Source organism: Mauremys mutica, chromosome 11 (genome assembly GCF_020497125.1).
Source record: "Mauremys mutica isolate MM-2020 ecotype Southern chromosome 11, ASM2049712v1, whole genome shotgun sequence".
NCBI lineage: Eukaryota > Metazoa > Chordata > Testudines > Geoemydidae > Mauremys > Mauremys mutica.
The window spans coordinates 35,018,554-35,043,715 of record NC_059082.1 but is presented as its reverse complement, the minus strand read 5'-3'; the positions used below and the strand labels follow the sequence as shown (position 1 = coordinate 35,043,715).

At 43.7% G+C, this 25,162-nt stretch overlaps 1 protein-coding gene across 1 annotated transcript; it reads left to right on the top strand.

Moving 5' to 3' along the window:
- The first annotated feature begins 9,556 nt into the window (after window positions 1-9,556).
- Window positions 9,557-21,269, top strand: CHRNA3 (cholinergic receptor nicotinic alpha 3 subunit). The gene is made up of 6 exons (XM_044981137.1): window positions 9,557-9,889; window positions 11,858-11,997; window positions 12,090-12,134; window positions 14,807-14,916; window positions 16,648-17,659; window positions 20,006-21,269. Exons 1-6 carry the CDS (start codon window positions 9,838-9,840, stop codon window positions 20,132-20,134), a joined length of 1,488 nt encoding a protein of 495 aa, XP_044837072.1. The 5' UTR covers window positions 9,557-9,837; the 3' UTR covers window positions 20,135-21,269.
- The last annotated feature ends 3,893 nt before the right edge of the window (window positions 21,270-25,162 follow it).

Genomic DNA, 25,162 nt, shown 5'->3' with positions numbered 1-25,162 from the left:
ACAAATCAGGCATGTAAAGAGACCTTCCCTGTCTTTGTTGGAGAACCTTTGGGAGGTCTCAGAGATGTTTATTCGTAAATTTCATTGGTAGGAATTGAGATTCATTCCAGGGTGAATTGTCACAACCCACCAAAGAGAAAGTCACAGTGCTCCGGGGAGGTGTAGCATCTCTTTGAGAAAAGTCTCCTCTGCCCCACAAATCTACAGTCCCTAACATGTTTTAGGCTTTTCTTTAGGTGCATAAGGCATCTCAGGGTATGTCTACACTACAAGACTATTTCGAATCAACTTAATTCGAATTTGTGGAATCGACCTTATGAAGTCGAAGTTGTGTATCCACACTAAATACACTAGTTCGACTGTGTGAGTCCACAGTAACGGGGCCAGTGTCGACTTTGGAAGCGGTGCACTGTGGGAAGCTATCCCACAGTTCCCGCACTCCCCGCTGCCCATTGGAATTCTGGGATTTCCCCCCAATGCATGCTGGGGGGAAAAATGTGTCGAGGGTGGTTTTGGGTAACAGTCATCATTGAACTGTCAATCACGCCCTCCCTCCCTCCCTCCCTCCCTGAAAGCGCCGGCGGGCAATCTGTTCGTGCACTTTTCTGCTCAGTGACAGCGCGGGCGCCACAGCACTTTGAGCACGGATCCCGCTGCAGTTATGGCCGTTGACAACTCCTCGCACCTTATCGTCCACCTCTTCCACAGTCAGCTGCTGAGAAATAGGGCTACTTTTCAATGGTGCTGCGAGCACTGGTGGACCATGGGGGACGTTTTACCAACATCAACGTCGGGTGGCCAGGCAAAGTTCATGATGTGCGTGTTTTCAGGAACTCTGGTCTGTTTAGATGCCTGCAGGAAGGTAGCTTCTTCCCGGACCACAAAATAAGTCTTGGGGATGTGCAGATGCCTATAGTGATCGTCGGGGACCCAGCCTACTCGCTAATGCCCTGGCTCGTGAAGCTCTGTGCGGGCGCCTTGCACAGCGACAAGGAACTCTTCAAGTACCAGCGAGCAGTGAGCAGCGTGACCTGTGACTGTTCAGTTTCTTTACAGAGAAGCTGAACCTGCCCCTGTTTCTTTACCAAGTGACTGTTGACTAGCATCTGCAGTTACATACCCCGCCCACCCCGCTTCCCCAACTTCCAACACACGTTTAAAAATAAAATACATGTTCCACTGTAACTTTACAAAGGTTTCTTTATTGATGACTTTGCGTTACAGGGTTGAAACTGGGACACGGACTGTGCTGGGTAGGGTGTGCAGTGATGTAAAGACCGCCTGTAAACTCGAGGAATGACAGGCTCCTGCTCCCAGAGCGGTCTGCAGTGCCGGACTGGATGTTTCAATGGAGCCTGCCATCCCTCCTTTTTGGGACTCTGTGTGTGGGGGCTATGTGGCCTTTTGGCAGGGGAGGACGGATACAGATTCCTCTGCTGCGTGGCTCTGTGGTCCAGGACAGGGACCGTTGCATGAGATCTGTAACCCCCCTCCCCCGCTACAAAGTCACGTACCCCCCCACCCACACAGAACCTGCAAACCACCTCCCATACCGACCAGGGTGCCTACTGACTGCAGTGTGTGTGTGACCTGCTGCTGATCCTGCCCCCATGTCTGTACCCTGGTAAAGGTGATTGTCCTGTCCAATTACCAACCCCCTTCCCCCCCTTCAAACACAGTCTCCTCTAAAAGAACATGACGGAAACAGTAATTAACAGAAAAGTATTTTTTATTATCAACTAGACAGTTAGGGGATGAAACTGGGATGGGGGCTTGGGTGAGGCGGGAAGGAAAGGACTTCTCAAAATTTAGGGTATGAGAGCTTTTGGGTACTTGAGCACTCTGCTGGGGTGCAGTGACAGTTTTCACGGCCTCTGGTGCCCCTCCTTCTGGTTATTTTGGGTGAGGGGGGTATGGGACTTTGTGGCGGGGGAGGGCGGTTGCAGATACACTGCAGGGGGGCTCTGTCCTCCTGCCTGAGGTCCTGCAGAACATGCACAAGGCGCCGGAGCATGTCCGTTTGCTCCCTCATTAGTCCAAGCAGCGTTTGAGTCGCCTGCTTGTCTTCCTCACGCCACCTCTCCTCCCCTTCGCTGTGTGAGCGCTGGTACAGAGAGAGGGTCTCCCTCCACTGGCTCTGCTGGTCTGCCTTGTCTCGGGAGCACCCCATAAGTTCAGCGAACATCTCGTCCCGTGTCTTTTTCTTTCGCCGCCTAATCTTTGCCAGCCTCTGTGAGGGGGATGCTGTGGCAGGTCTGGAGACAGTCGAAGCTGTGTGATGGGAAAAAGGGAGTGAATTCCTTGCAAAGATACATTTTTGCGAACAATGAACACAGTCTAGTCTGTCTCTGTGAATTCTGGGTTGAGATCCCAGTGCCTGATGGGGCAAAAACCATTTTCGCGGGTGGTTCTGGGTAAATGTCGTCAGTCATCCCTTCCTCCGGGAAAGCTACAGCAGACAATCATTTCAAGCCCATTTTCCCTGGATTGCCCTGGCAGATGCCACAGCGTGGAAACCATGGAGCCTGTTTTGCCTTTTGTGCCTGTCACCATATGTGTACTAGATGCCGCTAACAGAGGCGGTCCAGCAGCGCTACACTGCAGCATGCTTTTGCTTTTGCATGACAGCAGAGATGGTTACCAGCCATACTGTACCATCTACCATACCATAAATTGGTAATAAGATGGTCATGGTTACCAGTCCTTTTGCACTGCACCATTTGCTGCTGTCATAAGTGCCCCTGGCTGCTCTTAGCCAGGGGCGCAAAAGCCAAAATTGGGAATGACTCCCTCAGTCAATCCCTCCTTTTTGGTATCTAAAAATAGAATCAGTCCTGCCTAGAATATGGGCAAGTGTACTAGAGAACCACTGTATCAGAGAACCAGAGAGCACAGCTGCTCTGTGTCAGATCCTGCATAGATTATGAGCTGTATGCTATTCACAGGGGGTGCTCCTGCAACAACCCCACCTGTTCATTCCATTCTTCCCCCAGCCTTCCTGGGCTACCATAGCATTGTCCCCCCACTTGTGTGATGAAGTAATAAAGAATGCAGGAATAAGACACAGTGACTTGTTAGTGAGAAATGAGTGGAAGGCAGCCTCCAGTTGCTATGATAGTCCAGATAGGACATTAAGGAGTGTGGAGGAGAGGAGCCCAGCATCCTGCTGCTAGTCCAGGGGCAATTGAATCTTTTCTTTACCCATGAAGGGTGGGGGCTGATGAATCTCAGCCCCCTGTTGCTATGATGAAGACGGTTATCAACCATATTGCACCATCTACCATGAAAAATTAGGTTCACCTGACATTGGGGGACCTGACAGATGGTAGTTGGCATGGTTACCAGTCCTTTTACACTGCCCCATGTGCCAATAGGCTGATGATGACAATGGATATCAGTCATATTGTACCGTCAGCCACCCTTGGCAGGGGGGGTGGGGAGCAAGGATATTGGTGTTGAGTGCTGCAGCATCGCATCTATCTGCAGCATTCAGTAAAGATACGGTGACATGTAAAAGAGTCAACAGAGGATTGTTTTCCCTTTCACTTCTGGGGGTGTGTGTGTGTGTGTAAATTGCCGAGCTATGCCCTGACCCACCGCGGACACTGTGTTTGACCCTAGAAGCATTTGGAGCTCAGCCAAGAATGCAAATGCTTTTCAGAGATAGCAGGAACTGTGGGATACCTTGCGTCCTCAGTCCCCCCTCCCTCCATGAGCGTCCATTTGATTCTTTGGCTTTCCGTTACGCTTGTCACACAGCAGCGTGCTGAGTCTCTGCTATGCCGTCTGTCCGGAGATTTTTTTAAAATACTTTGGACCAGGCGTAACATTACAGTAATTCCCCTAATTAGATGCAGGACTCTCCGAGCGAGATCACCCTGAGGACGGTCACTGAAGGAGATAGAGAGCGCATGCTGCGTGAAAGCCAGCACAAACCAGGGCCCTATGCAGCCGTGCTCGGGGAGGCAATGCTCCCTGAGTACCTCATGAAAGCCTGGCGCGGAAAAGTGTGCTACCACGGAGCACCCAATAAGGCAGCTCTCCCCAGGAACCTCCTGCGGAGGCTTTTCGATTACCTCCAGGAGAGCTTCGTGGAGATCTCCCAGGAGGATTTCTGTTCTATCCCCATATATAGAGAGACCTCCTTTTCACATACTTCAGATTCCTGTTATATTAAGAATAAAAGTGTACATGGTTAAAGCACTTACCGACTGCTCCTTCCCCTGATTCAGGATCCGGGTTAATGGCCGGGGAGGGTTGGTAGGGGATCTCCGGTAAGGATGATGAAGAGATCCTGACTGTCGGGGAAACCAGCGTTGTAAGCGCTGTCGCCTGCCTCGTCCTCCACAAACCCTTCCTCATCTTCCCCGTCCGCGAACATCGCCGAGGAACTGGCCGTCGACACTGTCCCATCGTCAGAGTCCATGGTCACTGGTGGGCTAGTGGTGGCAGGCTCCGTAGCATCCGTTTGCCGCTTTGATTTTTTGCAGCATGAGCTTTCGTGGGTGAATGCATCCGAAGAAGTGGGTATTCACCCACGAAAGCTCATGCTGCAAAACGTCTGTTAGTCTATAAGGTGCCACAGGATTCTTTGCTGCTTCTACAGAACCAGACTAACACGGCTACCCCTCTGATATTTGATTTTTTGGTAGCCTTGTCTGGGGTCCTTGATTTTCACGAGGCGCTGCGTTGCATCCCGGCTGTATCCTCTGTCTCTGATGGCTTTGGAGACCTTCTCGTAGGTCTTTGCAGCCCGTTTTTTGGAGCGCAGCTCCGAAAACACAGACTCCTCGCCCCACACACCGATCAGATCCAAGAGTTCCCGATCAGTCTATGCTGGATCCCTCTTTCTATTCAGAGATTACATGAACTCCTCTGCTGGAGAGCTCTGCATCGCTGCCGGTGCTGCTGAGCTCGCCCCGATGTCCAACCACGAAATGAGATTCTAACTGTCCAGACAGGAAAAGGAATTCAAATTTTCCCGGGACTTTTCCTGTGTGGCTGGTCAGAGCATCCAAGCTCGGACTGCTGTCCAGAGCGTCAACAGAGTGGTGCAGTGTGGGATAGCTCCCAGAGCTACTAAGTTCGATTTGCATCCACACCTAGCCTAATTCGACATAGCCATGTCGAATTTAGTGCTACTCCCCTCGTCGGGGTGGAGTACCAAATTCGAACTAAAGAGCCCTCTAGGTCGAATTAAATGGCTTCCTGGTGTGGACGGGTGCGCGGTTAATTCGAATTAACGCTGCTAAATTCGAATTAAAGTCCTAGTGTAGACCAGGCCTCAGACACTGGCCTTATATTTCTGGGTTATTTTAAGAATTCCTTCTACACAGCTTTATCTCCAATCAATTTTTCAATTTATCCTGGAAATATGATCTAACACAGACTCATTGGGTCAAATACATGCCTGGTATAATTCTAGTGGGCCAAATTCTGTTCTCAGATACGTGTGTAAATATGGAATAAAGACACTGACTTCAATGTAACTGAGATCAGAATCTGGACTACTCAAAATTGCCAAACTCAAGAGATGAAAAATCCTGAGTAGCCCACCCCCCAAAAAAATTTCATGAGATTGGCCCCCCAAAATCATGACTTTTAAAAAAAGGATTATATTGTGTTTTTTGGTCACTCTTGATTTTTGAACTTTCCCTTCCCAACCCCTGCATCTCTGAGTGACAGTTCATGCCCCCTACTCTACCATATGTATTGAGTAAGAGGATTTTGGCCCCTGCTACAGGAGCTCTCACTGCCACATCTCCTGTCCCCTGCCCAGCAATTAATGCTGCCCCAAACTTCCAAATCAATACTGTCCTGTCCTCACATCAATTCAGTGCCCACCAAGTCTAACCTCTGCTCCTCCTGGTGTTCTTCACCCCCTGCCCAGTGTAAGGGGCTGCAATAGAGCCCCATCTCTCACTTCCAGGCTGAGTGGGGCAGCTCCAGGGGCTCTTCACCACCACCCCTTTACCCCTTCTGCATCTTTCCAAGCCAGGTGTTGCGGAGGGGAGGGGGAGCAGAATGACTCATTGCTCACAGCAGAGCAGGAAGCAGGGAACAAACGGAGCCATTTCTCACAGGAGGGAAAGAGGGAGGATGGAACAGAGCTGTCCTGAGCTGTTGGTCTCCTTTGCCCTCCTCCCCTCCTATATGAATGACTTTCGGTTGCTATGGAGAGGGAGCTATGCCTGAAGCAGCTCTGATTGGTTACTCATCCCTGTGACACAGGCAAATGGCACAACTAGCCAATCAGAGGGAGCTTTCCCTCAGGCAAGGCTCAAATTTGGTAGACAGCTGGAACTTCTCCCTTTATGGTCCAACTGGCTTCAGCGCTAGGCAAACTGTCACCACAAGATCATGAGAGTTGGCAACAATGAGTCTACTATCTATGGGCCCCACTGGTGAACATCTGTCGCTATTAATGCCCGTCTCAGCAGGAAATGATGGCATTGCCATCTCATTTCCTGTTCCATTTGGGGTTACACTCTGTGGCTCAATACAATCTTGTCTTTCTAGGTCGGTGTAGGCAACCTATGGCACGCGTGCCAAAGACAGCATGCGAGCTGATTTTCAGTGGCACTCACACTGCCTGGGTCCTGGCCACCGGTCCAGGGGGCTCTGCATTTTTATTTAATTTTAAATGAAGCTTCTTAAACATTTTAAAAACCTTATTTACTTTACATACAACAATAGTTTAGTTATATATTATAGACTTATAGAAAGAGACCTTCTAAAAACATTAAAATGAATTACTGGCAAACAAAACCTTAAATCAGAGTGAATAAATGAAGACTTGGCACACCACTTCGGAAAGGTTGCCTACCCCTGGTCTAGGTACTAACATGGCCACCACCCCTGCATCCAAGCACTTCAAACACAAAGAAGGTCTCCCCACCACCCTTGTGAGGGAAGCATTGTTTGTCCCAGTTACAGATGGGAAATTGAAACTGTCAGGGTTCCTGCCTCACTCTGAACTCTGCAGTACAGATGTGGGGACCCACATGAAAGACCCCCTAAGCTTATTTCTACCAGCTTAGGTTAAAACCTTCCCCAAGGCACAAATCTTTTCCTTGTCCTTGGACGGTATTGCTGCCACCACCAAGTGATTGAGCCAAAAATTCAGGAAGAAAGGTCACTTGGAGTCCCTGTTTCACCAAAATATTCCCCCAAGCCCCTTCACCCGCTTTCCTGGGAAAGCTTGAGAATAATATACTAACCAATTGATTACAACGCAAGCATAGACCAAACTCCTGGTTTTTTAGGACACTGAAAATCAATCAGGTTCTTAAAAGAAGAATTTTTTTTTAAAGTAAAAGAATCACACCTGCAAAATCAGGATGGAAGGTAACTTTACAGGGTAAATAAAAAGATTTAAACCACAGAGGATTCCCCTCTGACTCGGCTCTGGTCCCCACATCAGTACCCCAGAGTTCAGAGTGGGGAGGAACCCTGACAGAGGCGCTTTTCCCAGGTCACACAGGGAGTCTGTGACAGAGCTGGGAATTGACCCAGGTCTCTCGTGTCATTCCACTGGACTGTGACACAAGACCATCCTGCCCTTCCCTACCATTCTCCAGATGCTCACTGTTAATATGGTTTGGTGGTTCCCTAAATAGAAAGAAGGTTAACACCAGCTGGGCTGGGCCTCACTTACTTCCCTTTGGACTGCCCTCCCGCCATTGCCTAGCAGGCAGTGGGGGACTGAATTTTGACTCTTTCCTTACCCTCCCTCAGTCCCTGCTGCCCTCTCTTATGTGTCCAGCACACAGTTACTCCATAAATTCTTCTCAGTATCACTCAGCATTACTTTTACCTTTGCAAAGCAAGATCTGCATTGAAAAATTGCTTTGGCCCCTATAGATTAGCTTCTTTGACCATCACTGGCCTATGATTAAAGAAAAAAGCATTGATGTCCATGGAAATTAGGGATGTCAGAAAAGAAGAAACAGAACAGGTATTTACCAGCTGGAAGAGAGGGCGATACAGCCAACTACTAACTACAGTCATTAGAGTGGCAGCTGCTTGGCTCAGCCAAATTTAAAGAACCAGCTGAGAAAGTCATGCAGGGGAAAAAGCTATGGTAAGAACCTCCACCCCCATCCCCATCCCCATCCCACAGTGAAGAGAGCTGACAGTCACGAGGAAGGCACTCCATTGGTGTGCTCCCCCCTCTGCCTGGAGAGAGAGTTCTTTGCTGGAGCAAGATCCTAGGCCTGAGAATTATTCCTGAAATTAAAAAGAAAAGCTCTCAGCAAACAAGCCCTTAAACATCATCTGCCCCCAGCTGCTTTCCACCTCCCTTCATTTCCTCCCTATAACTGGAGGGGTGTTAACGGACCACTTCACCTTGAATCGTCCCTTGAAATATGTGGTAACTACTTATGCCAAACAATCTGTTCCACCTTCTATTTAGCTGTCACGTTCTGAGTTAGTTTCCCAGACCTGAAGAAGAGCTCGGTGAAAGCTTGAAAGCTTGTCTTTCTCATGAACAGAATTTGATCCAATAAAAGACATTACCTCACCCACCTTGTCTCTCTAATATCCTGGGACCAACACAGCTGTTACAACACTGCATACAAAGAAAAACCCTGGCAATTAAAAAAAAAATCAGAACATTTGATGCCCACAGGAATTTGCAACAGTCTCTTTTTAAATTCCAAGGAGAGGCACCAGTGAGCTTTCAAGCCACTATCTTTGCTAGAGTTGGGCCTCAGCCAGAACCTCAAACCCAACCCCTCTCCCTCAATGTCTGGTTTCAGAAGAATCCATCTGGAATTGCTGCATCCTTCCCTTCCCTTTTGAATTTGGTACCAAGATTTGATTTTCCTGACCCAAGATGGCAGGATTCTTGCAAGCACAGCTATTCTCAGGAGAGTTCAGTGCTGTTAAACCCAAACTAGTTTAACCTTAAACTTGAGCTCTTGGCCTAACCGTGGTCACTGTACCTTATGTCAATCTCTGGGCCCCAATCTTGCAAACACTTATGCATTTTCCCACTGTGAGTAGTGCCATTGATTTCAAAGTAGGGGAGCAAGTCTACTACTGCCTTCACAGAGCACTCCCATCAGTAAGCTGAAAGTGAAGCTAAAGTAGATGAAATGCAAAGTCAGGATGAAGAAGTAAATACTTCCACACGTGCCTGCAGGATTGGGGCTCTCCTCACTACAAAGCCTCAAACAGGTACAAATTTTTACCTGTGTCCATTAATTAACTGTGCAGCTGAAGAAGAGTTTTGTGTAAGCTTGAAAGCTTGTCTCTTGCACCCCACAGAAGCTGGTTCAATAAAAGATATTACCTCACCCACCTTTTGGCAGTTTCGGTCTCTTGGGCTCAGTTTACTGCTAATTTGAGTGTCTCTAATGTCAATATCCATTTCAGCACAGTTCAGTTATAAGATTTTTATTAATTAAACCTGTTTCAATGGCTTGGCATAAAGATTCATCTCCTGTACAGGAGCTGATTGGAAAAACTCTTAGCATTATCCAATTACTGGGCTCATTTATGCATCCACTAATGGCTTCTTGCCTACCCTTGTTGCCCGATGAATTGATGATGACTTGCCTACAGTAACTACATCTATTTTGTCTACGATTTATTTTGTCTTTCCAGTGCTCTCTGTTTATGACAATATGAACAGCTGAAAAAGGGGCAGCACAGCGTTGCTAATGGGATCTCCATGGTGCAGAACTGTTCTCCAGGGTCCTGCCGTCTGCCTTATATAAGGATTTTATACATTGGAAGATTGGAGCTGTCTGTATTTCCCATGCTTGTGCAATCCTAGCAGCTGAGATTGTCGCCAGCAGTCTCTGTTGATGAGCAGTAATTCATAACGCCATGAGGAGCACATTCACGCTATTTCTAGCTGCTGCTTTCTTTTTCTTTAAAGGTGAGTGGTCCTTGACTTTTTTTTTAAAAGGAGGGGGTAGGAGGAGGACGGGATATGGCTTTGTACAATTGTTTCTAATTGGTCTGGACTTAGGTTCAGCACTAATAAGTGGCATGCTGCAGGATTCGTATGAATCCCAGCTTCTTTTGTTAAACAGTTTTAAAATCTTGCCGTGACAAATAGCAGCCCTGATTTGGCATGCCAAATGGGTCCCATGCTCCCACAAAGCCATTTAAATGTTAATCAAAGAGTTGAAAAATTTCAATATGGTTTTAAGGTTTAGCTCACAGTGGCTATGTGCTCTCAAGTGCTGGGGCATCAGCAGAAATAGGTGATGCCAAACAGCTGCTTGAGATAGCCTTAAAGGTGGATCTGAACAGTGCACCTTATCTCTGCAGAGCAAAGATCTCTTTCTTGCTGTTACTGGTGCTCTGGGATGACAGCAACTTTAACCAGAATGTTGAAACACTGATTTATATATGTGTAGTTATTGTCTACAATGTGATGGATGCTAGATGTGTGGTAAACACAGAGATTTAATTCACATGTTGTGGAAATGTAAATTAGTCAACAGCATTTGGGAAGGAGCTGGCAAAAGGCTGAATAGGAATCTTAAAACCCACCTACATAAAGGACTCAGGCATATTTAATCCAGGGGAATCTTGACTTGCTAATAATTATAGGTCAGATATCACTAAATGATTAGAGCAAGTCTACTGGCTAAAAAGTTAATTTTCCAGAAATAGGAAAATATAAAGCTATCTATTTTAATCTGTTGTGTTGGTTTGAATGACTTTACTACCCTTGAAAAAAATAGCCTTCAAAATGAATAGAGAGTGGGGATGTTTGACTGTATGTGGTCTGACATTGTGCCATTCTCAGACTAGATGTCAGCAGAACTTCTAGGATAGGTCAGAAGATAGATATTTTGTTTGTGAAACTTTATAGATCAGTTATTGTGCATATGGTATTTCTGCTTCCCTTCTGTTTACTGGATAATACTAATCTAGTATGGCTGGGGGGAAAAAAACCTTAAACATATCCTAGCAACTGCATGTAAATCTATATTCAGTCAGACTGTCATATTTTAAAAGATCGACAGACTGTGTAGCGATTCCAGATTTACACAAGTGTTGCTGAAAGCAGAATTTAGCCATAACTGTTAGTTTGTCTCACCAGCCATGTTGAAATATAAAATTATCCATAAATGGAGAAGAGATCTAATTTTTTAAATGAAAGGATTTGGGCATATCACATCCAAGTACCAGAAGAGAGTCTCTTTAAGACAAGGCCCCTAAATTCCAGGCAGGGTCTGCCTCCCACTGTGTTTATCTGTTGCCTATGAGAATGGAAGCATAGTTTAGGGGACAGAAGATTCCCAGTTGTGCTTTGAGACCTTCAGTTTATAGCCATAAGGTACCACAGATAGCAAAACCAGCATCAAAAAGGGACAATTGCAAAGAGAATGAGCTCCCTTTGAAATGGTGAATCAATTTTTAATCCTTGTTTCCTTATTTATAATGAACAAGCTGTTAGCATCATTGCAACCATCCTATAATGAGCCACGGTCTCCTGGGACACTAAAATTTCCCAGGAACTGGTCATATTAGAAAATGTAGTTTTAGCTCCTCATGGGCCTAAGTTTGTAAGAATTTTTTTTCCTCTGACCCCACTCAACCCCAACTCCTTTTTGTAGTGTTGAGGGACAAGGTGAGCCAGGGAAAAGGGCTTTTTCAGCTCCAGTTTCTATGATGTTATTAAATTATCCTTTAAACTCCACTTGCGGAGACATATGAAAATCTCCATCTCCCATTACATTTATTCTTCTATTTTAACCTTAAATGAATGCCAAATTAACATCAGGCAGATTTAATGGCTGGTTATTTAATTTTCAAAGGAAACAGCGTTTGGCCGCATGAAGGTTCATGGGTTTTTTCAAAATCCGAAGCCAACATGATCTCTTTTCAGGTTGCAGTTGTTCAGAAGCAGAGCACAGGCTGTTCGCAGCCTTGTTTGCCAACTACAATCAGTTTATCAGACCAGTGGAGAACGTGTCAGACCCTGCCATCATTCAGTTTGAGGTGTCCATGTCCCAGCTAGTGAAGGTGGTGAGTACTGGCTTCTTTCTTAACCTAGTAAGTGTTACAGGATTAGCCCAAAGAAAGGCACACTCCTTTTTCAACATGGCTGTGTTTTTCAGGATGAAGTGAACCAGATAATGGAGACCAACTTGTGGCTGAAACATGTAAGTAAATATAATCCCAGCACTGATAATAGCAGCTCGGTTAATTTTTCTTTTAATGTCAATATGTGAGGTTTCTTGTTGCGTCCTTCACCCACAATTTGAGAAGCAATATGTTCTACTGACCAGGGTTTGTGTAATGTTCATTAGTATCAGCATTTAGCTAACTAGTATAACAGTGACATTGCACATTATATTTACATAGCACTTTTCATCCAGACATCTCACAGCACTGTAGATAGGTGGGAAAGCAGTATTATTGCAAAATTATAATTGGGTGAACTGAACAAAAAGGTTAAATGATTTGGAGAAGGTCCCATAGCAAGTCAAAAAACAGAATCCAGATCTGCTGATTCCATGCTCTAGCCATTCAACTACACTGGGTTCTTCCCTGTAACCATTAGGTCCCATGGTAGGACTCTAACCATTAGGTCATCCTGAATCCCCATATTTCCATTCAATCTCGTTAATTAAAAATGTAAACTGCTAACATTAAAGATTTGTAAACAGGAATATATAGGTCAAAAGCAAGGAACACCAGCTACATAAACTGGCCTAGGAATATTTTGGGAGGAACAGAGGAGGAAAATCGTAAACATTTTGCTAAATACAAACTGTTTCTAGTATGTAAGTGTAACTATTATGTAAAGTAAATAAAATGTCCCTCCAGTCATGAAAAACAGCACAACACCAAAATGCCTCAGTATTAGTAAACAAAAACTTAAATAAGCCAATGCTCAACGATACTGGGACATTCTTTCTAGCCAGCATTTGTATTGATTGACTTGCATTTAAGGAAAGGAAAGATCACAGCATCAGAGATGCTGGCCCGGTAGGGTACTATGCTGCTTTGGTGCAGAGATCTGGGTTGGTCACACTTACCTTAATCCATTGCTGACACCTAGTGGTAGGCTATTTATTTGCATTGAATAATTATGGAGCCTCCCCTGGTTAAAACCCACTAGATCAGCACAGGAGGCCAAGGAAACTCTGTGAAGCTCATCTTGTGGAGAGTAATTACACTGGCTACAGGGAACTTCATGTAGAGACAATGTAATTACCTATACAACAGCTTGTCCCAGACAACAGCATTAACACCCTGACTCTGAAAAAGAACCATGGCATTTTAATGACCAAATTGGCCAAGACAATGGTACCTGCCACTCTCCTTAAAATATGCTGGATTCTTTGTTCAGTACTGACTCGGTATGCAGTATTCAGTGTTGCAGTAGCCATGTCAGTCCCAGGATATTGGAGACAAAAGGTGGGTGAGGTAATATCTTTTACTGGACCACTTCTTTTGGTGAGAAAGACAAGCTTTTCAGCTTACACAGAGCTCTTCTTCAGCTCTGAGAAACTTACTCAGACTATATCTACACTAGCACTTTTGTTGGTAAAACTTATGTGTATGAATAAAAAACACCCCTGACCGACATAAGTTTCACCGACAGAAGTTCTGGTGTGGACAGCGCTATGTTGGCAGGAGAGCATCCCCCAGCGACATAACTACCGCTGCTTGTTGGCGGTGGTTTAATTATGCCAGCGGGCATAGAGCGGCTACACAGGAGACTTTATGGCGGTACACCGCTGCAAGATACATAACTTGGCTGTGTCTACACTGCGCACTGCTGTGCTGCTGTAAGGTACGCAGGGTAGCCGCTCTTTGTCGGCAGAAGAGAGCTCTCCTGACAACAAAATAAAACCACACCCAATGAGGGGCAGTAGCTTTGTCCGTGGGAGACGCTCTCCCGCCAACAAAGCAGTGTCCACACCGTCGCTTTTCATTGGTAAAACTTTTGTCGGTCACGGGTATGTTTTTTTTTTCACAGCGCCGACTGACAAAAGTTTTACCAACGAAAGTGCAATGTAGACATAGCCTTAGCTTCCCAGAGATGAAGAAGAGCTCTGTGTAAACTTAAAAGTTTCTTTCTCACCAACAGAAGTTGGTCCAATAAAAGATATTACTTCATCCATATTGTGTCTCAGAGGGAACTGTGTCACCTATTGAATTATCATCACTGTTTCTTATAGTACTTAGGCATTCCTTTGATTTCTCCTATTCAAGCATTAACCAAGCCCTACCCTCCTGTGCTGCCTTAGCTGGAGGGATCTCGCAGGGAACTAGTTTACGATCTCAGAAATCTCTCTGGTTGCTCTAGAGATATTGTAAGATTGCTTTACCTTATGAGTTGGGATCATAGCATGAAAATAGCAGGAGCAATCACATTCTAATATAATTGGGGGCTGAGAGGAAGAGGAGGCAGCCTGGTCTAGTGTAAAGGGGCATGAGGAGACCTGAGATGTATTCCTAGCTCTGCAACTGACCTGCTGTGTGACTTTGGTCAAGTCACTTCACCTAATTGTGTCTGTTTCCCATGTCACCCTCGGTCTGTCTTGTCTATTTAAAATGTATTCTCTTTGGGATAGGAGATTCTCTCGTGTGTATACAGCACCTGGCACAATGGGTTCCCAATGTATGTGCTAATGAATACAAATAAATAGCATGTTCTTAAAATATGATACATCTAGTCATTAGAGCTTCTGAAAAAACAAACACCAACTTTATAAAAGTGACATTCCAGCAATTTGTTTTAATGGAAAGAATAGGCAGTAGTCCACAATTTCAGATGGGTCTTTTTGTAATTCTAATGCACTTTGGTTTCTTCCATGATTAGATCTGGAATGATTACAAACTTAAGTGGAATCCAGAGGAATATGGAGGTGCTGAGTTTATTCGAGTCCCATCTGATAGGATCTGGAAGCCAGACATTGTCTTATATAACAAGTAAGAATATGCCATATCAAGTGCCTTTACTCTTAATTTGTTTTGGTTTTGTATCATTAATTAAAAAAAAAAGAATATTCACATGAATATTACAAAAGACCTAAGATTTTGATCAAACCCAGGTACTAATACACAGCGACTATGGTATGTATTGCAAACTGTTACTTCTCTAGTGGTAGAACTCCCCCCAATCACTGCTTCTTTTGAACATCAATACTTTTGGAGTCTGTTGAGCTAATAAGTATTAAAAATTCAAAACACACACATTTTAATAAGAGAAAGACAGGAAACTTCAGATTCTGCATCCCTGTGCTCCTTCTACTTCCCAGTCTTTCTATAAATGTTTTCTGCACAATATGCAAGGCTGGCAGTCAGAAGGAGTACATAGTTCTGCTACACAACTTTTCTCTCATTTACAGATGAGAGAGTCTCCAGTAATTCTGACCTTTCATTGAAAGGGACTATTAGATCCAGACATTTTTGCAGTTAAAATTGCTACCCATCTGACGTCAACACAGCATTAAGTATAACTATATAAAAGCCCCTCCTAGGTACACTCCTAGGACTTTTGCTTCCAACGAGTCAATAGGAGACCAAATGTATTATTGAGGTGATATGTTGATTATACACTATATAAGGAAGCTGGCCTCAGTGAAACATACTTGAAGTACTCTCCAATACAGGAGTTCCCAAACTGTGGTCTGTAGAGCACGCGCTGGTAGGTCCATGAAGAGCTGGCTGGTCATGTGATGCTGACTACTTCTCTTCTGCAGTTTGCTAATCACATAAATAGCTAAAAATGCTTCCCCAGTCTTACTTTTCCATGTAGACAACAGCTGAAATTGTGACTGTGAACAGAGTGGGGAGATGGCCCTGCTCTGATCCATGCATCCGCAGTGACAAGCTGCAGCAGGAGCCCTGAATTCCTGCTTTCATAGAGGAGCGATACTGCAAGCTACTATGGGGATGGAGAGAAGAGAGAGAGTGGACCAGGCAGAGTAAGGAAGATCAGCTTGTCCATCACTTTGTTCTGACACAAAGGAGCTCATGTTTGCTGCCTTGGGTATGGATCACATTTAGCCAGGTTACAGGAGCAGAAAATACTACCATTTCGATCTTCAGCAGTTGTAAGTCCATGTAGCTCCACTGATGTCAATGGAACCACTCTTATTTACGCCAGCCATGGAGCTAGTACTACACATGCAGGGGCGGCTCTACGAATTTGGCTGCCCCAAGCAGTCATGCCTGCGGGAGGTGCACCGGAGCCACGGGATCAGCGGACCTCCCACACGCATGACTGCGGAGGCTCCGCTGGTCCCGCGGCTCCAGTGGATCTCCCGCAGCAGCGGAGGGTTCGCTGGTCCGCGGTTCCGGTGGAGCATCCGCAGTCATGCCTGCGGGAGGTCCACCCGAGCTGCGGGACCAGCGATCCGTCCGCAGTCATGCCTGCGGGAGGTCCGCTGGTCCCACGGCTGCCGCCCTGCCGACAAAATGCCGCCCCAAGCGCGCGCTTGGCGCGCTGGGGTCTGGAGCCGGCCCTGTACACATGCAATTCAGCACAGTTAACATTACTGCTGGAATGCTGAAGTGTGCATTTGCTGACTTCCAGTGCCTGAATCCAGAGTCACTGTATATAAGTATACCTATGTTCTTAACCTCTTATTATATGAAAGTAATTTAATTAGTTGAACTGCCTATCTTTTTTTTTTCCACCCTGGTTTATTTTTGCAGTGCAGTTGGGGACTTCCAAGTTGATGACAAGACAAAGGCCTTATTGAAATACACAGGAGAAGTGACCTGGATACCTCCAGCTATTTTTAAAAGTTCATGTAAAATAGATGTAACCTACTTTCCATTTGACTACCAAAACTGCACCATGAAGTTTGGTTCCTGGTCTTACGATAAAGCTAAAATTGACTTAGTTTTAATTGGCTCTACAATGAACCTCAAAGACTACTGGGAGAGTGGAGAATGGGCTATTATTAAAGCTCCTGGATATAAACATGACATTAAGTACAACTGTTGTGAAGAGATATATCCAGATATCACCTATTCTCTTTATATTAGGCGCCTGCCTTTATTTTATACCATCAACATGATTATCCCATGTCTGTTGATTTCTTTCTTAACTGTCTTGGTGTTCTACTTGCCTTCAGACTGTGGTGAGAAGGTGACACTATGCATATCAGTCCTTTTATCCTTAACTGTATTTCTCCTAGTGATCACAGAGACCATCCCTTCTACCTCTTTGGTGATCCCACTTATTGGAGAATACCTCCTCTTCACCATGATATTTGTAACTCTTTCCATTGTCATTACTGTGTTTGTACTTAATGTACACTATAGAACACCCAAGACACACACGATGCCTGAGTGGGTGAAGACCATTTTCTTGAACTTACTTCCCAAGATCATGTTTATGACCAGGCCTGCCAGTGATGAAGAGAATAATCAGAAGCCAAAGCCACTTTACAGTGCTGAGCTCTCAGACTTAAATTGCTTCAGCAGCTCTGAAACCAAATGCTGCAAAGATGGCTTCATATGTCAAGATATAACATGCAGCTGTTGTCGGTATCAACGAATAAAGTTTTCTGACTTCAGTGGCAATCTTACAAGGAGTACAAGCTATGACTCGGTAGATGCTCTGCTTTCGTTTTCAGTTTTGTCACCTGAAATGAGAGATGCCATTGAAAGTGTCAAATACATTGCAGAGAATATGAAAATGCAGAATGAAGCTAAAGAGGTAAGAACAATTTTCAGCATTAGTTACTGAGGCTACAGGCACTTTTTACCATGAGTGTTGGAGTGTGTTTTTTGTTTGTTTGTAGGAGTAAACATCCAGATGCCTTTCATAAAAACATTGCAGAACAATTCACAATTTCTTGATACAAATAACCCACATTGTTTACATTGTAGGTGTATGGGGCCATGAATCAATCAGTGGATTGAAATTCATATTGGGGAAACACGGTGTTGCACTGAACTCCTTTTACTGCCAATGCCAACCCATCTGCTAAAGTGGAATCTATTACATTAACTCTTTTGTGGGGGAGGAACAAGCAAAAGATTTGCAGTCAGAATGAGAGCTTGGGAAATCCTAGCACTGCAGTTAGCTCAGTGTGTACCCTTAGGCAAGTCACCACTGCCATAAAATGCATATTTACTTCCCTGGCTCACAGAAGTAGTGAGGCTTTCCCAGGGGTGAAAGTAACTTGAAGGATTTACCAGTACACTGGAATCCTCTGTGGGGGGCGTGGCCTCAACTGGAAGAGGCGTGGCCTCAACCAGAAGAGGTGGGGCTTTCAATATTTAAAGGCTCTGGGGCTCTGGCTGTGGCTGGAAGCCCCAGGGCCTTTAAATCACCCTGAGCTACCAGCTGCAGAGGTAGCTGGGAGCCCCAGGGCTCAGGGGCGAATTAAAGAGCCTAGGGATCCAGCCGCTGCAGAGCTCCGGGCCCTTTAAACCACTGCGGGACCCCTGCTGCTGCTACCCTGGGGTGGCAAGGCTCCGGCGATGATTTAAAGGACCCAGAGCTCTGGCCACTGAAAGGAACCCCAGCCCCAGGCCCTTTAAATCACCGCCGGAGCCCGGCTGCTGCTGTCCCGGGGCTCCAATAGCTGGGCCCGGTGCTCCTGCCACTGCGGGGAGCCCTGGGCCCTTTAAAGTACCACTGAAGCCAGAGCTCTGGCGGGGATTTAAAGGGCTCAGGGCTCCCTGCAGTGGCTGGAGCCCTGGGCCCTTTAAATCACCGCCAGGGAAGCTGGACCATACCAGTTTACTTTCACCTCTGGGCTTTCCCTGATAATAATACTCATGCTGAACTCCTTCTGTGGATAAATACAGAACAGTGAGGTTCAGGGCTCTCAATTTGGCATTTTTCTAAAGTGTTAAATTCACACAGTTTTTCTGTTTCAATAAGCCAGGGGAGCTTCTGATGGTTATTACTACTTCTCAGTCATACAGTGAGCAGATACAAGTAACTCATATGCAGCCACTCTACCATTATCTTTACCACTTGCAGGTCATGTTCAGCAAAGCACTCGAGCATCTGCTTAAATGAAGTTTGGGCCTATGTATTTTGTTGAATCTGGGCCTTATTCAGGACTGGTGTATTCTGTATGCTCTTTTGGTCTCCTTCAGCTTTAAAAATGATGGTTCTTTTCTAGAAAAATATATTTTCTACATCAAAAATAAAATGCATTGTTCTCATTTTCATAACAGCATTCAAGAATGAAGTATGCACTTATGCTGTGTTCATCTAGGAAAGTTGAAGTAAAGATTGAAATTTATCAAGCTTAGCTTTACTTAGGATACTTATTTAATATTTATTTCCAACATTAACTTAAAGTTATGCACTATTTAAAAGCCATTTATCATTTTATTTCTTGTTATAATCATTCAATGTAAAACCACTTCTGCTGGAAAGCATTTTTTCCAGTCTTGGTATATGAAGGAGAAAAGTTTTTACGTTATACATAAGCATCTCGCTTTCTAATACAGTATTAAAAACTGTAAGAAGTGTCAGGATAAGTTTTTAAAGTCATCAATATATGAATTAAGTTGCATGCACCCATGCACTTACCACTTAACAGGAATGGTGCGTTTCAATGGGACTTAGGTTCCTAGGTGCCCAAGTGACTTTTGAAAGTGCTCCCTCTATAGAGTCTTTCACCTTCAAATTTCTGTGCCCACAGAAGAGGGGCCATATATCCCCCTGTGCGTCTAGTGAAAGGGACAGTTCTATTATCTTAAAATAGTGTTACCAAGTTGGGATTAATTTAGAAAGATAGCTTCTGCAACTCATGCAAAGCAAGTTTCAGCCATAATGAATCAAACCAATGGGGGGGACGAAGAGATAGTTAATTCTGCACTGTTTTTTGGCCTTACTACAGATGGATGAATTTCTGCTACCTCAAAAGCCAGGTTGGAAGTTGTGTTCATATGAAAGAAGAAACATTCTGTACATGGAAGAGCTCCCATGTACATTTTTGCTGAACACAGATACCAACCCATTTACTGATCAGTAAACTTTACCTTTATCAGAACACGCCTGCTTCATGTCTTATTTGTCTGTGTTTATATTTTTCAGATTCAGGATGATTGGAAGTATGTTGCCATGGTAATTGATCGCATTTTTCTTTGGGTTTTTATTCTGGTATGTATTCTAGGAACAGCAGGATTGTTCTTACAACCATTGATGGCTGGAGATGAAATGTAGAAATTCAAAATACTCTGTTGTAAAAGAAATTTGTTTGCTGACCAAACATGTTATGCTCTTTTTGTTACTTTAGCTGCTTTTGTATATACTGTTTTATTAGTAGAATAAAAGATGTCTCTAGGCTTATTAAGCTTCACCCAGCAAAGCTTCATTATAAATGTGAAAAGCTTTAACTGATATTAAAATGTCATGACAGCCAATCTGAAGGTAATATTCTCAGGACTATTGCCAGATGTCCCTTACAAGAGCTGGAGAAAATGCAAGTAGCATATAAAAATTCACAGAAGTGTTTGTGAAACAGCATTTATGATATAGACATGTCCAACAGAAATTGGAAATCACAGCATTTCCACAGGAATGTTTAGAGGACTGATGGAAGGCTGAAGAATTTGGGTTACCTGACCTACTTCCAACACTCATGTCCAGTGCTACATCCTACAGGATGGGACATGCTTCAGTACAATTCTTCTGGGAGCAAGATCACAGCTAGTGCCATAAAGCCACTCCAGTGCACAGCCATTTAGAAACTGTAGCTCTTGAATTGCTGTACTAATATGTAACTTGTTGGTATATGATGTACCCATTATTATGCCAGGTTTTGAGGGGAACAATTAGTGAGTAAGTTACTTTAGAACAAGGCCAACTCATTTATAGCTGCATAATATGTTAAGGTAGCAAAGTGGCCATCACATGATTCTGCTCACCTCCCATTTTGGAAACGGAACAAAATTGCTAGCAAAATGTCAGGTTATTCAGACCTAATAATATCATTACACACACACACACACACACACACACACACGAGGAGACAAACAGCTCACATGAAGGAATTAAGATACTACAGGATAGTTTTGTTTCACATGCTATAGACAAGTACTTTAATAAAAGGTAGGTAGATATAAAATTTTCCTGTAAAGTATAATAGAACTTCTTCTCATACATACATCCCATATGTTTTTACCAATAACTGTAGAGATACTTAAACAGGAGCATGAAGATAAATATCGTACACTAAAAGGGTTGGGGAAGGCGCTTGGTAAAAATGTGAATTATTCTCTCTGTGCAAAATTGGAAATTTTATGGAAATGTGGAAGTAGTTATATAAAATTTTTGAAAAATAAAGAGAATTATGTAGTTGCAAAACGTATGTGTTATTCTGGTTGCATGACACTCTGCATAGCGTAATATTAGCTACTGTTTGGTGCACTCAGACCCCAATAATTCACAGAAGCACAGACCCTGGAATAGGGGATCTATTAGAAATTATTTGGTTTTTAAAACACTTAGACTAGCAATTTGAGGATGAACTGTAGAGCCCAATAAATTGTGGTGTGAGCAATTTTGTCTTTATGTAATACATAAAAATTATGGAAGTGACTGAAAGCTTTTCCCCATTTTGAAAAAAATGTTACTTAAATCAGGACTGGGGTTGGGGCCCTGTTGTATTAGAACCTGACAATCAGCTCAAATGTAAATACAGCATCATTTTCATTTTGTATTGAAGCAAGACCGGGAATGAACATTAGCAGCAAGGTTAGAACCAGGTATCCAGTCTATACTGTTGCTCTCATTTTCATATAACATGACTACACTAACTAAACAATGTGCCCACTGCAACTGTAAGCAGAAGCAATGAAGAAAATAAGAATGTGAGAGGAGATCCAAAACAAGTTCTGTGTCACCACTCACAGAAAATGGACTAGGGTGCTGAGGCACCTTAATACTAAGAAAGATAAAAGTTGAGTCATAGCACAGGTCAAATCAGATACCTTATTAGATGTCAACTTTTCAAATGAACTATAACAAAGTAAAACAAGTTAATGTCTGATTACCTGTAGCACACAAAGGAGATAAGTTAGAATCTTTTCAGTCACATGTACCTGTAAATTGAAGGCCAGAAAATGTCAATGTGCATTTTTTTTTCCTGAGCGTGAGCGGAATTTATCCACTCTGTAAAGCCTAGAAAGTTACTCCACAGATGACATAGGATGTGAAATAATGAGCAACTATATTGAAAATATTCACAAAATAACTTTTATAAATACTAAATATGAAGTAATTCCAGCCAGTATGAAAATCAGCATGACACCAGATCCAAATAGAAAAAAAAAATGAGAAAAATCTAATTCCCCAACGCTGCAGCCACTATGTACCATTAACATCAAAGGACAGAAGGTTGTAATTGTCACAAAAGAAACACCTTCACAGTAGCTAAATAGCAAAATCAGTATTTTTTCTAGCTATTTAAACAAGTATTAAAGAAAGTTATTCTCTAAAATGTTGTTTGGCTTACTGAATTAAACCTGCATGTGGGGGTGCTGCTATAGTGTGACATACTCATGTTAAAAACAGCAGTGTAGACTACACAGGGAGATCTTAGATTCCAGGGCACAGTATGAGCATAAATTCAATCTAATTGGTGTTATTGAAACCTGATGGGAGGGGTTGTAAGATTGGAATAAGACAATCAATGGTTATAACCTCTTAGAAAGAACTGAGTGGGCAAAAGAGGAAAGGTAGTGGCATTACCTTGTTTCCAAGGGTACATCTTCACTACTCGCCGGATTGGCGGGTAGCAATCGATTTCTCGGAGTTCGATATATCGCGTCTCATCTAGACGCGATATATCGAACCCCGAACGTGCTCCTGTCGACTCCGGAACTCCACCAACGCGAATGGCGGTACGGAGTCGACATGGGGAGCCGCGGACGTTGATCCTGCGCCGTGAGGACGGTAAGTAATTCGAGCTAAGGTACTTCGACTTCAGCTACGCTATTCACGTAGCTGAAGTTGCGTACCTTAGATCGACGCCCCCCCCCCCAGTGTAGACCAGGCCTAAGTCATTGATCATTCAGAAGAAAATGATTTCAAATGCATAAGGGTCAATGTCCTAACAGATAAAGCACAAGATGGGGTATTAGTTGGTGTCTTCTACAGACCACCCAATCACATGAGGGAACAGGATTACTGTCTCTTTTTGCACCTGTTTTTAATATGCAGAGGGAAAAGCTGCATGATCATAGTGGACTTCAGTTTGAGTGACACATGCTGGAAGTCTCATGCTGCCAGTACTCAGACATCCTTGGAATTTCTAAATATTATAGATAATAATTTCCTAACTCAGTAAGTGTTGCATCCACCACGGGGGAATTCTATATTAGACCGCATCTTGACTGATAAAGAGGAAGTGATCATAGAACATGATCACACTCATAATGTGTAAACAGAATAAAGTCCAGACCAGTAATATTTATATTCGGTGCTTTAAAGGGGCAATTTCACAAAGCTGAAAACAATTATGAGCCAAATCAGCTGGACAAATTTAATCGGAAAAACATGAATGATCATTGGGAATCATTTAAGGACACTTTACTAGATGCCCAAAAAGCCACAATTCCACAATCGAAGAACATACTGGCAAAAACTGACCTGAAATTGAGAGGGGAAGTGAAGGGAGCTATACAAAAATAATATATAACAAGTGGAAGAAAGGGGAAGTTGACAGTAATGAATATAAATCAAGAGCTAGGAATTGTAGAAGGATTGATAAGGGAAGCAAAAGGACACAAGGCGCAATCCATGGACAGCGGACTTAAGGACAACAGTTTTGTTTACACAAAGAATCCTGACAATGATATTGGTCCATTACTAGATGGAAATGGTAGAATCATTAATAATAACATCAGAAAAGGCAGAAGAGTTCAATAAACTTTTCTGTTTTATATTTAGATGAAAAAACAGATAATGTAGTCATATCATATGATAACACTTTCCATTCCACTAGTATTTCAGGAGGATGTTAAACAGCAGCTACTAAAGTTAGCCATTTTTAAAATCAGCAGGTCTAGATAACTTGCATCTAAGAGGTTCTAAAGAAATAGCTTGACCATTAATACTGATTTTTAGTAAGTACTGAAACTTCAGGAAAGCTCCAGGAGACTGGAAGAAAGCTAATGTTGTACCAGTATAGCAGACTGGATGACCCCAGTAATTATATACTTTTCAGTCTGACAATGATCCCAGGAAGAATAATGGAGCAGCTGATTCGGGAGTCTATTAATATAGAATTAAAAGAGGATAATATAATTAATATTAATCATCCTGGGTTTATGGAAAATAGATCCTGTCAAACTAACTTGATATTTTTTAGATGAAATTACAAGTTCAGTTGTTAAAGGTAATAGCATTGAAGAAATAGACTTAGACTTTTGTAAGATGATTGTCTTGGAATCACACATTATGATTACAAAACTTGATCTATATAAAACTAACATGGCACATATTAAAAGGATTTTAAACTGGCTAACGAATAGGTCTCCAGATGTAGTTATAAACAGAGAATCATTGAGAAGGTGTGTTTCTACTGGTGTCCTGCACAGATCTGTTCTTGTTCCTACGCTATTTAACATTTTTATCAATGATCTGGAATAAAACATAAAATCATCACTGAAAGTTTGTAAAAGACAAAAATTGGAGGAGTGATAAATAATGTAAAGGACAAGTCACTGATGCAGTTATCTGGATCACTTGATAAAAGCTGGGTATGTGGGAACAATACACATTTTAATATGGCTAAATGTGAATGTATACCTCTAGGAACAAAGAATGTAGGCCATACTTACACGATGGCGAACTCTATCCTGGGAAACAGGATCTCTGAAGATTTGGAGGAAGGGGGATGGATAATCTGGTGAACATGAGCTCCCAGTGAGATGCTGTGGCCAAAAAGGCTAATCCAATCAGTGGAGGCATAAACAGGGGAAGCTCAAGTAGACGACGGGTGCCCTCCATACTGGGGGATACCTGCTAAAGGGGAGGACACATGACCTCCCCCTCTCCCGGTTGTTTGGCTGCTCTCCCTGGCAGCCAGACACAGGCAGGGAGCGGGACCGAGCTGCTACCAGATGCTGCCCAGGGCAGTGCAGCAGCTGTCTGGGAGAGCGCCTGGCAGCGGCGGTGGTGGGCTGCCTCCGGGCTTGGCTTCCGGGACAGCAGCTGAGCGAGCTAGAGCCCAGCCCCCCACACCCT

Bases quoted from the DNA above. Each gene is read 5' to 3' on its own strand.
- CHRNA3 (XM_044981137.1), top strand. From the start codon at position 9,838: ATGAGGAGCACATTCACGCTATTTCTAGCTGCTGCTTTCTTTTTCTTT. The intron at 11,998-12,089 runs GTGAGTACTGGC...TGTGTTTTTCAG, and splicing joins TGTCCCAGCTAGTGAAGGTG to GATGAAGTGAACCAGATAAT. The intron at 12,135-14,806 runs GTAAGTAAATAT...TTCCATGATTAG, and splicing joins CCAACTTGTGGCTGAAACAT to ATCTGGAATGATTACAAACT.